At 40.5% G+C, this 14,252-nt stretch overlaps 2 protein-coding genes across 2 annotated transcripts in view; one reads left to right on the plus strand and one right to left on the minus strand.

Annotated features, from left to right (window-relative positions):
- NIP7 (nucleolar pre-rRNA processing protein NIP7) overlaps positions 1–5,639 on the plus strand; it is a 19,139-nt gene extending 13,500 nt beyond the window's left edge. The window contains exon 5 of the mRNA XM_077755672.1: positions 4,991–5,639. Coding sequence (XP_077611798.1) covers positions 4,991–5,017 — 27 coding nt within the window. The 3' untranslated portion in view covers positions 5,018–5,639. The remainder of the gene's footprint in view (positions 1–4,990) is intronic.
- The window catches only part of TERF2 (telomeric repeat binding factor 2), a 25,851-nt gene that overhangs the window by 1,786 nt on the left and 9,813 nt on the right, over positions 1–14,252 (minus strand). Inside the window, exons 5-10 of the mRNA XM_077755676.1 lie at positions 11,894–11,980; positions 10,701–10,847; positions 8,668–8,774; positions 6,943–7,335; positions 2,078–2,163; positions 76–119 (exon numbers count right to left, since the gene is read on the minus strand). Of these exons, the coding sequence (XP_077611802.1) occupies positions 76–119; positions 2,078–2,163; positions 6,943–7,335; positions 8,668–8,774; positions 10,701–10,847; positions 11,894–11,980 (864 nt within the window). The remainder of the gene's footprint in view (positions 1–75; positions 120–2,077; positions 2,164–6,942; positions 7,336–8,667; positions 8,775–10,700; positions 10,848–11,893; positions 11,981–14,252) is intronic.

The raw sequence follows: 14,252 nt of genomic DNA on the forward strand, positions 1-14,252 counted from the left end.
CGAACTGTGAGATCATGACCTGAGCCAAAGTCGGACGCTAACCCAACTAAGTCACCCAGGCACCCCTTAAATTACCTGCTTTCTTGTTATACTGGTTGCACTCTCTTCATCTGGTGCTGCTGGAAAACATTAAAAGTAGAGTCATTTCAGAGTTCATCTTTCTCTGCACAAACCACAAGAAAAAGACATCAAATGTTCCTAAAAGGAAAACTTAATTGGAATTTCCCAACACTGAGAGAAGGCTATCACTAAAGGATAATTTGTTTTGTCCTTTGTTTGCAAGATAACAGTCATTTCAGCCAATGAGAATCTGTACCCAGCAAATATTTTACAGACAGACATTCAATAAAGACTGGTTAATGATAGATTTCAGGCTCTTTAGTAAAACCTATGTGATTTTTAAAATTACCGAATAGGTTAAAACTTTAATATACACACATATGCAGGTGACTCTTAAAAGAATGTGGGGGTTAGGAGCCCCAATCCTCAACCTGGTCAAAAATCTACACTGACTCTCCCAAAACTTGATAGCCTACCATTGACCAGAAGCAGTACCAAGAACATAAACAGTCAACACATACACAGTATGTTATATGTATTATATTCTATACTCTTACAGGAGAAAGGGTTATTTAGAAAATAAGAAGTAAAAGAAAATCATAAGAAAAATACACTTATAGTATTATACTGTATTTATTTTTAAAGATGCATGTAAGCGGACCCATGCAGTTCAAACCTGTGTTCAAGTCAAGTGGATTATATACTTTTGTTGTGTGTGTATAATTTCTGCTTTACAACCCCTTGCTAACTAACCACTGCTTTGAAACAATACAATTTTACTGTTTTATGCCAGAATTTTCAAATCCCTGATCATTTTATGTCAGTAAAATGTAGTTCAGTTCCATAAACAAGAACAGAATAGTTAATTATTGCTCCCCACTGAGAGAGACCATGTGAGATCTGGTCAAGTTCCACACTCTCACCATAAGGAAAGACATCAGGCCTCAAGAAAATGCAGCAAGATCATTTTTTAAAGGCCAGAGGGCTATAGGAGGGTATAACTAGTATAAAAGACATGCCGTTGCAAGCCAACTAGAGCCGTTACAAAGCTGCAAGAAAAGGCAAAACTGCACACACCTGAAACCTGCTACAGGGTCTGCTGCGGCAGATGCTACTGTCCCAGCAGTGAGGGTGGCTCAGGAAAAGGGCTACTTACAAAGGCAAGATATTTATTTATTTTTAAATGATGAAGTACCTCATACTGTAGTAGAAGCAAATTTTCAAGCTGATAAATTTGGACTGCACTGGAAGTAGATGTTTTCTGGAACTTTTAGATCCTATTGTTTTTAAATATTTTATGCCACTTTTATTGATTTTCTGTTACTTCCCCCACTTCCTGTGTGATCTTGATCTTGCCAACTATGTGCCAATGAAGGTAATTTTTAAGGACAGAATTGGGATTGGCAGGTTTACTGTTGTTGCTGTGTCACCAAAAATCTTTAGAATCTCCAAGATTATGTTTTAGCACTTAGATACTTCCAATTAGAATGCAAAGTATGTGGTGGGAGATATTCTAATGCAAATGCTATAAACTTTAGTGTTAATTATAGAAAAGTAAAGTTTCTTATTTTGGAAAAAAATAATAAAGCAGGTAGGATTTTTTTTTTTTACCTAAACAAGAAATGCAGGGAATGGCCATTTCTACCTTTAATTAAAAGACTTTAGGAAGACCATCAGCTAGAATTAAATATAGGATTTATTAAAATCATGGGGTGCCTGGCTGGCTCAGTCAGTGGAGCAGTTGATCTCAGGGCTGTGAGTTCAAGCCCCACGTTGGGTGTGAAGCCTACTAAAAAAAAAATTAAAAATTCTCTTTAAATATAAAGTGCTGCTTTGACAGTCTCCATTGTTTAATGGGAAAGGACAAAAAACTGCCTCCCCGTGAATCACAATGAGAAACTTTAACTAGACTTTTACTAGTTTGGAGACCAGCAGTTTCTGGAACATTTATGTGATAGTAACATGCATCTATACTTCAGCTACCATCAAGGAGACCAAGGGGAATGTCCTAGCTTACCCTGAACTGGAAACAGTTCATCCTCTTCCACCCATGTCTCCTTTTCTTCAACCCCATTAGAGCTGTTCCACTTGCCTTTGGGTACTCTGAGGGGAAATCAACAAGAGGACAAAAGATGTAAAACAGATTCATCAGGGTCATCCAATATTTTACCCATGGCTCTCTCATGGCCTGAACACCTCCCTGTTCTGTGACCACAGCTGGGATGCACGTATAACTCCCAGAGTCCTGACCTGGCCAGGTACCTCCATGTCCTTGTCCCGCAGGCGGCAGGATTGTCCCTAAAACTCAGCAACAAATACACCACTATCCCCCTCAAAATCTGTTCATTTTCCTGTTTTGTTGGTTGGTTGGTGGGTTTTGACTCTAATTTTAAAGGTCTCAGCATTCTTCTAGCCTAGAACATGCAAACTGCTCCCAGTTCTTCAAAGACATGCCCTGGTCCTATCTGTGAACTACATTCTTCTCCCTCTCCATTCCCCTTGTCCAAGCACTGGTACCTTTCACCAGTATCACACTAGTCTCTTAACTGGAGTCTCTGTCCTCAGCCCATTCCCCTTCCAAAACCACCCAAACAGCAGTCTGGAATTACCTCATCCCTTCTCTGTTCCATGATGGCTTCTCCCTGCCTCAACACTGAGGCTGGTATGAGTGAACGAAGATCATGCAGTCTGGCCGTAGCCAGTCTCTTGCTACGAAAACCTCCTCTCTCCACCCACATCAGCACAAACGGCAGAGCCATGCCTTCTGCTCTTTTCCTTCTATAAGCTCTGTACTTGCCTCTCTACACTCCCCTCTGCCTGGGATCCCCTTCACTGCCAAGTAAAATTCTACCCATTTTTTAAGGCCATCATTCCCAGTGAAGCTTGCCCTAAGTCCTGGCCTCCAATACACACAAAAAGCCTCCACTCCTCTGCCCTTGTGGTTGTGCTTCCACTTTATTAAACAGCCATTTCGCAGCACACCCCTAATCATAAGCACCCTGAAGGCAAGCACTGTATCTTCATTTGTCTACCCCAAACATCTAGTACAGTAACACATATTCTAACAGGAGCTGGAGAAATATGTGCTAAGGTAGTAACAGGATTATCGAAGAGCTGCAAATTAAACCATTGAAGATCAGAGTATAAGCAAAATAAAAATCCTTCCTGTAAATGTGAAATGTTAAGTATTTGAGTGTAATCAAAAAAAGACCCAAAGCTAAGAAACTAATCCCAAACTCGAATTGCTGAATAAATGAAATTTGTAGTCAGTCTTTTGTATTCAACTTTAACTACGTTTACCTGATTAATGGCCCTGGGAACATAACAAGCACAAATCTGACCTCAGTACTGTAACATCTTTTACAAAGCAAACTTGTATCTGAATTTAATTTTGAAGAATTTACATAGCTCGAATGACGTGACTGAGAGAGGGACGCCTTGGGTGGCTCAGTCAGTTAAGCATCTGACTTCGGCTCAGGCCATGATCTCACGGTTTGTGGGTTTGAGCCCAGCGTCAGGCTCTGTGCTGACAGCTAGCTTGGAGCCTGGAACCTGCTTCGGATTCTGTGTCTCCCTCTCTCACTGACCCTCCCTTGCTCACACTGTCTCTCTCTCTCTCTCTCTTTCTCACAAATAAATAAAAACATTAAGAAAAAACTTTTTTTTTTTAAAACTTGACCGAGAGAGTATAGAGACAAACTTCTGTCTCCTTCCCATGAATGGAAATTTATTTTTAAGTCTGGGTAGGTATTTTGCAAATGAGTAATGAAAGCAGTCTGCTTAAGAAGTACACAGACTTGAAAAAAATTCCTTGAATTCCCTGAGTTTTCTAGGAAATTATCTACATGGCTGAGACAAATGGTACACTATCTACTTTGCTTTATTTTTAAATTAGATCATATCCCCCAAAATATTATTTCTGAGAATAATTTGCTTGAGATAAAGTAAAAAAAAAATTACATGACATTTTTCCTTTTCAGGATGTTAATTACTGTTCATAAATAAAAGTCAGGATTACAGCTTTAGTTTTCTCCCTGCTTATTACCCCATGCTGGGATAAAACTGATTTTAACCTCTGGGTCTGTCATTTTCACCCATGTGTCTGTTCATTCTGCCTGCAGACAGTCTGCACAGATCACTTTGGTAACCTCCTGCTCCTCCTTTGAACGCAGCACTTATTTTGAGTACACTTGTTTGGTTTTGCCTAACTTCTGTTGTGGTAGGGGCTGAAATCTGGGTCCTTGTCTGTGAGCTGGCTGTGCAGTCCTAGGCGAGTCACGTCACTTCCTGGTCCTTATGCTCCTATTGGTAAAGATAGAACTAGCTGAGCAATGAATGGGCTAGAGGGGTCTGGTCTAGAGGGGTCAGCAAACTACAGCCTGAGACTGCTGGGTTTTCTACAACCCTTGAGCTAAGAATGGTTTTTACATTTTCAAAGAGCTGTAAAAAAACAAAAGCAAAAATAAGCAACAGAGACACAAGTGGCCAGGAAGCCTAAAACGTTAACCCTTTGCTGGCCTTTTATGTAAGTTTTGGTTAGGACCCTTTAAGTTGCAAGAACCAAGAATTATTATTTTATTTGGTTAATAAACAGCTAATAAGCTCTTGCCCTTTGCCAAGTGCCACTGGACATATAAAAATCTAGTAGTTGTGACCCTGCCCTCCAGGTAGTGTATCCTAATCCTGCCTTCAATTCCAGCAGCCCAGCTTCCTCCAGGTCCTGACTACTCATTCGGTAGCAGTCTCCAGCCACCTATCTGGTTTCCTTTACCTCAGTGCCTGTTCAAAAGGCATCAATGGTAGCTCACCAGGCCCTCAGGTTAGCTGTAGTAGAATTATCTGGGGCACAGAGAAGCAGATTACAGACCCTGACCCTTCTAATTCAGTACTCAGGAGCCTGGGATTATCTATTTTTACTAACATCCCACAGGTCACTGTGACAGGAAGCCCAGTTTAAGAACCTCTGCCTGACAGAATACGGAAGGAATTCAAGACCTGGCCCGTCTACCCATCCACACATTTCTCCCTTCATCATCTCTGTGCATTATATTCTTCTGCCATCCAGAATACATGACATCTGGAACAAACCAGGCTTTCTCATGACTTTATACAAGGGGTTCCTGCTGTCTAACACCCCCACCCCCCCCGCCAATATGCTTGATGACCTCCTACTCATCCTTCAAGGTCAGCTCAACATTCGCTCCTCTGCAAGGCTTGTTCCACCCACAACTTTGTTGAGCTCCTCTTCCCTGGAGCTCCCAGGGTACCTCACAGGCAAATCCTTTAGCCAGGCTTTTCCTGTAAAGGGCCAGAGAGTATCTTCAGATTTGCAGGCCTTACTGTCTCTGTTGCAGTTATTCAACTCAGTGTAGCATCAAGAGCAGCCACAAACAATACATATGTGATGTTTGTTGCTGAGTTCCAATAAAACTTTATTTACAAAAATGGGTGCCAGGCAGATTTGGCCCAGGAGCTGTAGTTTGCCGACCTCTGCTTTAGGGTATCCTTCAAACTTCATGCCCTTGACACATGAGAGAGGTAAACAGGTCTAAACCTTCACGAATCTTCTTCCCATTTATAAAACCACTGTAATCATGTATTCTCTATAGTTTCCTCATCTGTTCATGGCAACAATATCTATACTTTATAGAACTGCCACAAGAAATAAAGGAGATCATGTATCAAATGAGAATAAAAGTGTATTGAGCTCCATTTGCTTGCCCAGCCAATGACTCACTCACTTCCAGATGCAGGTAATGATATGTATTGTGCAGATTTGTGCCTCAGTATTTATCATTTTGATGCCATAGCCTCTCTGGGCACTTAGCACATGCATGTCAGAGCAGTGGTAGAGATGGCAATGGCTTTGGGAGACCAGTGAGGTGATCACTTAAAGCAGGGTGACCAGGGGAGATTCATGGAAGAAGTAGAATTTTAAGAGGCATCTTGGTGTATGTGGTGTATAGGCCATTGACTTTTTGAGTCAAAACCAATTAGGATTAAAAATCCCAAAGCCCAATTTTGCCACTTTTCAGCTTTGTGGCTTCAGGCAAATTAATAACTTTCTAAACCTTTGTCATCTAAAAGTGGGGCTAATATATGACTTACAGAGTAAGGATTCTAGAGATTCAGTAAAATAATATGCCCATGGGAAGCACTTCATCAGTATCAGCTCCTCTTCCCTTTGAAGGATGTATGGGATTCTCACAAGCAATGATGGAGGAATGATAACCCAACTGTGGGGAATGAGAGGAAGCAAGAAGAGTACAGTAGCAGAAAGAAACAGGTGTGTTCCAGAGAGAACAAGCAAATGAGTTTGCTTAGAGGAAGGATCCACAAGAGAGAACAAAGGGTGGCAAAACCTGAAAACCAGGCCAGGATAGGGAGCAAAATAAAAGCATTCTAACCACTGCGCCAACAGAACCTAGCAGAATGTGAGAGATTAGGAGATATTTACTGAATCTGCCAAGTCTTAAGATGCTCATAGAAGGTGCAAAATTATAAATATTCATAAATCTTTTTTAAGGATCAAAGTGAAAAGTGGCCCAACTCAAACAAATTTCTTTTAACAAGGAAACTGTTATTTAGTAGTCAGGGCACTCAGAAGTTTGCTAAAAATGAAAGCAGCAATGAGTAGGAGGCTCTGAAACCCTTCCATCCTCACTCACATCTAGTGCAGTGCCTCGAAGCCCACGGTGGAGCTTCGGAACTGGCAGGGATGGCTATGTCGTCACTCCCCACTCCCAAGTCACATTCTAGCAGTCTGAGCAAGCCTTGGTGGTGAATAACTTAGCTGAAAGTTACTTCATTCATGGAAGCAATACCAGGCCCAACCAGGACCACCAACCAGCCCCAAAACTGCCACAAAGAACGTCTTCATACTTGGGATTCTTCTCCCCGGGGAGGGGTTGGTTGAGAACGGTGGGCTTGGATGGTGACGCTGGGATGACCTCCTGGGAGGAGTCGAGGCCTGCGCTCGGCTCAGTACTCTGGCTGTCCTCCTCCAAAACCAATCTGCTTATTGTCATGCGCTTGTTCTTGGGCTGCAGTTCAGAGCCCCCCTCACCCTCAGTTGGGGCTGAGCTCTCATTTTCATCTTTTCTTGGTCTCTTATTTTTGAGGGCTGGTGATGGCAGGGACACTTGATTAGGAAGTACCAGATCTTTCTGGTCCAGTTTTGAGAAGGCTGCCTCAGAATCTTGTGCACTGGACAAAGTCTTGAACGCTGCTTTCAGGGTCATAATTCCAATGGTGGTTGGAGTACTCCGTAACTGCCTACACAGAAAGCAGATATACAAAGATCAGCCTCACCATTACTGATGCTCATCCAAACAGCCTCAACTTTTCCAAAGTGTGAAGCTTCAAATTAGAAGACTCCTCAAGTTGAGGACACTTCATTTGGAGGGGAAAAAAAAAAGTTGTTTTTCAAAACAACCTTTATAAAGCTTCTATTTATAAGCGTAAGTAGAAGCTTTAAATATGATATAGATGTTGAACTCGAGAGTTTAAACTCTAGGTAAGCGAACCGTAAAGGACTAGGGCCAATGACACTCCTCTTCCAAAAGCCCTCATTAGCCAGTGTGCTAATCGCTTCAGTCTGCAGGATCTACAGCAACTCTGTCAGAACTCTGTATAGTGGCGAACAGCTACAGAGTCTGTCTGGGCAACCAAATGACAATTCAGCAATCTCACCTTGAAGTCTAAACTCTTCTTCCAGCTGTCCAGTCCAACCCTCGTGTGAAAGAAGGAAAAGACTGGTCTCCATTCTGCCCCCTTCTCCTACAGTACACTTACAAATGGGATTTTGAGAATTCTCAGAGTAAGAAGTGAGCCACACAGTCTTGAACAATGAGAAACTGCCTTTTCATAATAAAGTTAAATTCAACTATAATTTGGAATAACTGGTAGACTTAAAAACTGTTAGGAGGGGGCAGACTGGCAGCCTACAAGCCAAACCCAGCTGGCAGATATGTCTTGTTGCCTAACCTATGCAAGTTTTGGGTTTTTTTAATTGGACTAATTGCCTCCAAAACCTGGGAAAGCTCAAAAAACCAAAAACAAAACTGGATGTCTCACATAAAAATTTGAACTGAAGTCTGGGCATCCTTGGACATTTCCACATTGCAACAATCACACGAATCTGAAAAGCATGCCCTCTCTGGTTCACACTCACATGCTCTGAAATGTATTGTCCTATACTCACCCCCGTACATTTCCTACTGGGCCCCCAAAGACATCTAAACTTGTGAGTCCTGCTTTAACAACTTGTCTTGGGAATCTGATTCACGAGTCTGAACAGTGCATTAAGAGATCAGGTATCCACAACAACATACTGAGTAAATACGAGCAGGGCAAGTAAGGGAGAACAGAGAAGGAAAGAACCTTTGAAGAACAACCAGTCAGAAACTTCTGTCAGGGATATGACATCCCATCTTCAATATTCTCATGTTCCCAAGGTATGCTCTGTAACTCCCACACTGCCTTGTATAAGTAACCAGGTAACATGTCAGTACGAGGAGGAACTAACTGATTTCTGCTCTAAGGAGACTGCTTCCAACAGAATACCCTTATGTTTCACCCAAGATCGTGAAACGGCATTCCTCTCACCTTGTAGGTTCTCTGAGTGGCTTCTGCACAGGCTCTGGTGCTGGCTGTTTATCTTCTTTCACTGTACCTGAGGCAGCAGTCTCAGATTTCAAAGCCTTTTTGGCCATCTGGGGAAAGAAGGATGTCATGAGGAAGAGGAAGTCACAGAATTTCATTAATTCTTTTCTTTCACGAACATACATACTCAACATGCATAAGTGTTCACTTATAAATCCACTCAAGGCATAAACTAGAGGAGGACATACAAAGGATGAGAACTCACAAGAACTATCTCAGATGTCTTGCTTTTTCTTTCCTCAAAAAATGGCTCACAATTTTCTATACTAAAGGAGAACTCAATTTGAGTGGTGCTAACCATCTGGGCAGTGCAAGAATTCATTAACCTTTTGGACAACAAATAAGTATGTAATTTGACTCTGTACTTCCTCTTCCATTCTTCCAATCTCAGCCCTAATCTAGTTTCTGAATGCCAGTTATACTTTGGGGTCACGCAAAAAAGTCAAACTTCTTTTTCCAAACTTACGATAACTAATGTTTATATTAATATCTTTTACTTTGTATATAAATTTTTTTTGTAACTGTGTGCCTACAAATATGTTTTGCTATTAACTCTGAAAATCCTTACTTATACCACATAAAGCCCTGAGTGGCCAATCTTGCTCTCACTCCAACTGCCCATCTGTCTCCTTCTGACTGAAAAAAATATATTTCCAATTAGTCTAGTATCATTGTTTCAGATATGCACATCTATAACAAGTGATGTCTTAAGAACTGAGAGTTCTAGGGGTACATGGCTGGCTCAGTCAGTAGAGTGTGTGACTCTTGATCTCAGGGTCATGAGTTCAAACCCTATGTTGGGTGTAGAGCCTACTTAAAAAAAGGAGGGGGCGGCGCCTGAATGGCTCAGTCAGTTGAGCCTTTGACTCTTGATTTCGGCTCAGGTCATGATTTCATGGTACTGGGATCTTGCAGGCTTCATGATGGAAGCCTGGAGCCTGCTTGGAATGCTCTCTCTCCCTCTGCCCCTCCCCAGCTTGCACACGCTCTCTCTCAAAAAAAAAAAAAAAAAGAAAAGAAAGAACTGAAAGTTCTATCTCCTCACAGAAACAGTGGAAGGTTATTTTTCCAGTTATCTGGAATACAAAATGTAGGATCCCAGGCCAGGCTCAAGTATCCTGACACTTGCTCTCTGAATATTCCAAACTATCTGCTTTGTACATAATTTGACATCTGCCAAATGACTGCTAGGATCCCAGACACTATCCTAATATGGACCTAGAAGATCTACTGTTATAAGCTATTTTCTTTCTTTTTAAGATTTTATTTTTAATTAATCTCTATACTCAACATGGGGCTCGAACTCACAACCCTGAGATCAAGAGTTAGTTGCATGCTCTACCGACTGAGTCAGCCAGCCACCCTGAGCTAAGATATTCTTGGATGTTGGTGATTTAAAACCAAAACTAGACAAAACCCTCTCACTGTTTTCCAGTATCACAGACCACCCTATAGGACATACTAGGTTATTCTTCCACATGCTGTCCTGAGCTTCACTGCTGCCATTCTTCATGCTGATCACTTTGATCCAATTAAAGAATGTCTTCATTTGGCTTGTTATGCCTTATCACACTTCTAGTCACACCTTTCTTCTCCAGTTATTCCTTCTTCCTTTTAACAACCCCATCATACTGTACCTACCAAACCATTCTTGCTCCCGAACTGAACTCAAATTTCATCTCCTTTGGGAACTACCACTCACTTCAAGTGTTCCCCTACTTTAACCACAACAGATTGATCACATGTAGGAGGTATAAGTGGAAGGTAAAGGAAACCATACACGTTCCATTTGCTTCTGTACAGAATCTCTGCTTCTGTATATTTAAGGCATTTAATTAAGGATGACAGTGCATATAATTCAAAAGTCTTTTACACACATTTACTCTTTTCACTTCTAAAAAGAGCTGTCCTTTTCTAATTGCCTGCACATCCTCAAGGCCACATCACGGTTATGGGAAGAGAAGGCCAAGGCCCACCGTGAGGAGGTAGGGCTCTGCGTCATCCAGGTGACTCTCCAGGAAGCGCAGCATCTTCTGCTGGAAGGTCTCATAGGAAAAGTTCTGGATTACAGGGTGGGCCAAGTTCTTCTCACGGATAATGTTCAGGAGATCATTTCTCAGCTTCTACACAAAGCACCGATATTTGCAACATAAGAAAGGAGAACTCTAGTAAAAATTCAATGATGGTGAGTTGAGACAACACTATCAACTTTCAAATGTTGTCAATGGCAATCAGTGTTCATATACAGGAAGGGGAGCCTACCACAAAGAAGAGGCCAATAAATTATGGATCAGCCATAAGGGGTTAGTATGTAGCTATAAAAAAATACGAAGAACTTAGGATCTAAAGTATCTTTATACATTTACATAAAGATTTTTAAACTTAAGGGAAAAAAAGGATGAAGAAGCTCCTTACGTGCTAATATAGAATGACCTTCAAGATATGTTAAGTGAAAAAAGCAATTTACAAAATGCTCAAATTAGTGTGTAGAATATGCTCACAGATATATATGGGAAGAGCAGGAAGAATGGATATATGTATGTATTTCTCTATATACACACAGACTTGTTAGCTTACATATGCATAGACTAGACTACCTCTGAAAGGATAAAAGAAAAAAAAAAAACACTGGTTGCCTATGAGGAGATGAATGAAGTGGCTAAGTCAAGAGATGAGAGAATTTTCACTAAGCTCTTTTGTTGTACCTTTTGAATTTTATTATGTACATGTATTATCTTTTCAAAAACTAAAATTTAGATTTACAAAGGAAAGGAATAAAAGAGCAGGGCACCAACAGAGCTTTTGACACCAGAAAACAGAAGCATTAAGTCCTCACCAAGGCTGATTCTCAAATATGCAGGATCAGCATTTATGTAAGTAAAGTTTCAGGAGCATTATAGAACTTGATAGCTTAATACCTGGTGCTGATCACTTAAAGTTCTGTCACAAACCAGACAGAAATGGGCAAGAAAACAATTTAGGTAAATTTGTATAATAAAAAATAAAATTTGAAAAGCCAATCTCACAATGTTATTCAGGATATAAAAGACAACATGCTAGGATGCCAAATATTTAAATAACATTCCTGACAAAGAACCCTTTCCCTGTTTCCCCACAAAAAACAATGAGATGGATTTAAGTCAGGGAAGCAAAAGTATTTCAAATTTACCTGAGTTGTGGGGTCCTTGGACATATGTTTTTTCAAAATTTTTGAAGCCTTTTCAAATTCTTTGTTTTTGATACAAATAATGACAGCCTACAAAAGGGGAAAAAAACCTTTTTTTTTTAACTGTTGTAATAATGACAGGAGTAATCAGAATATCAGGTACTAAAATAAATTACTAAAAAGCAAAAGTGAGTCTTATATACGCAAGAAATTTTTCACAATCTATCAAATTCCTGTACTTAAAAACTAACAATCACTGCTCAGGCATTATGAACAACTGTAAGCACTCTTCTTTCACTGTGTAGAGTAGTAGATTTTCAACATCACACTGGATTTTTAAAAAATAGCTGATAAAGCAAAATCTGATCCTCTGGATTACAGACCATTTACCCAATTTGAATAGGGCCTCCCAAGGAAAAGCAAAATGGACAGGAGTCATTCCAGGTCCCCAGAACAATTGGATCTGTTCTTTTTGGACACAAAAGCTCTGATATAATGATGGGGACAGAGTGGGGAGGATATACTGTGGGGAGAAAAAAAGCCATTTGCTGACCGTAGAGTTCTGCTATCCATTCAGGAAAGGCCTGAGGCTGTTTCTGTAGGAGAAACAACACAGCCTCTCACTGTAAAACCCCAGCCGGCAACTCCAGTTAAAAGTGTGCAGGAAATTACGGAGATGAATAAACCCAACGCATCCACATGTTAACACACAAAGAGAGCAAAATTCCAGGTAGAATGGAAGTTTCATCAGCTACAGAGAAAAAGAAGAGTCCCATAGTCAATAAACCCCAAGAAAAGATATGCAGAGGTAAAATGACAGTGATCGAAATTTTTAAAAAAGATTTTTAATCTTTACACCCGATGTGGGGCTCGAATTCATAACCCAGAGATCAAGAGTCACATGCTCCAGTGACTGAGCCAGCCAGACACCCTAACGGGTATTTTTAAAAATACGAGTACTTTTTTTTTAAATTAGAAAAGCCAGGGGAAAGTTGGATGCACTTGGGAGTTATCTTACAGAATAAAGTAGCTACCCTAAATCCCGTCTCAAGGAGAGATATAAGAAACATCACACACATGCAAAAGGGAAGGAAAACTGGTCCATAGATGTTTTCAATCTTCATTTCAGGGAAAAACTCAAGGAGATACAGATCAAGAGAAGAAGGAACAGTAAGGGGAATTCAGTATTAACCTCTGGGGATTCTGTCCTCAGCATACAAAGGAAACTGGTGTCAAATGCTCTTGAATAGCAGGCACAAGCATATATAAATTCTTGCTGCCCAAGGAAGGTACAAAGTAGGTCTTTTCATTTTAGTCGTGACCACATTCGCTTTACATCATTTTCCGCAGAGTAACTGTACTAGGACTGTACTTACTTTCTTGAAGAATTCAAAGTTTCAACTTTGTATGAAAAATCACTTAGATCCTATCATGTTTTTAAATTTTATTTAACATGCATATGGTAAAATGAACTTTTTGGGGGGGTGCAGTGTTCTTAGTTTAAATTACACATACTGACTCCTGGAGCCACCACAGAGGATACAGAAACCATGGTTCCAAAAACCTCCATTGTGCTACCTTTCTGTAGTAACCCCTCCTCCATCCTGACCCCTGGCAACCACTGATCTTCTCAGTTTCATCTTTTCAAGAATGTCATAAATGGGTAGGGGGTGGGCTAGATGGCTGATGGGTATTAAAATAGGCACTCATTGTCATGAGCACTGGATGGTGTATGTAAGTGATGAATCACTGAATTCTCCTGAAACCAATATTGTCCAGTATGGTAACTAAAATTTAATTAAAAAATAAAAAGAATGTCATATAAATCGACTCATAGTCTGTGGCACTTATTTTTTTTAGAGGATGTAGCCCTGAGACTGGCTTCTTTCCCTCTATATAAATGCCTTTGAGATCCATCTATGTTGTTGCATTATCCATAGTTTTTTCTTTCTTATGGCTGAGCAGTATTCCATTGTATGAATTTATAGTTCTCCCTTCCCTTTCCTCTATATACCTACCTATGATAAGGTTTAATGTATAAATTAGGCACAGTAAGAGATTAACAATAAACTAGAATAGCTGTAACAATATACCATAGTTAAAGTGATGTGAATGTGGTTTCTCAAAATACCTTACTGCACTCTATTCACCCTTCTTGTGATGTGAAATGGGAAGATGCCTATGTGATGACATGAAATGAGGTGAATGATGGAGGTACTGGAGACTTAGCCTTAGGCTGCTACTGGCTTTCTGCCTTTTGAATTCTTGAGGAGGAGCATCTGCTTCCCAACCACAGTTGACTGTGGGTAACGGAACTGCAGAAAGTGAAACTACAGATGAGGGGAGGGGTGGGGGGTGGGGG

This window comes from Crocuta crocuta, unplaced genomic scaffold, assembly GCF_008692635.1.
Source record: "Crocuta crocuta isolate KB4526 unplaced genomic scaffold, BGI_CrCroc_1.0 scaffold152, whole genome shotgun sequence".
NCBI lineage: Eukaryota > Metazoa > Chordata > Mammalia > Carnivora > Hyaenidae > Crocuta > Crocuta crocuta.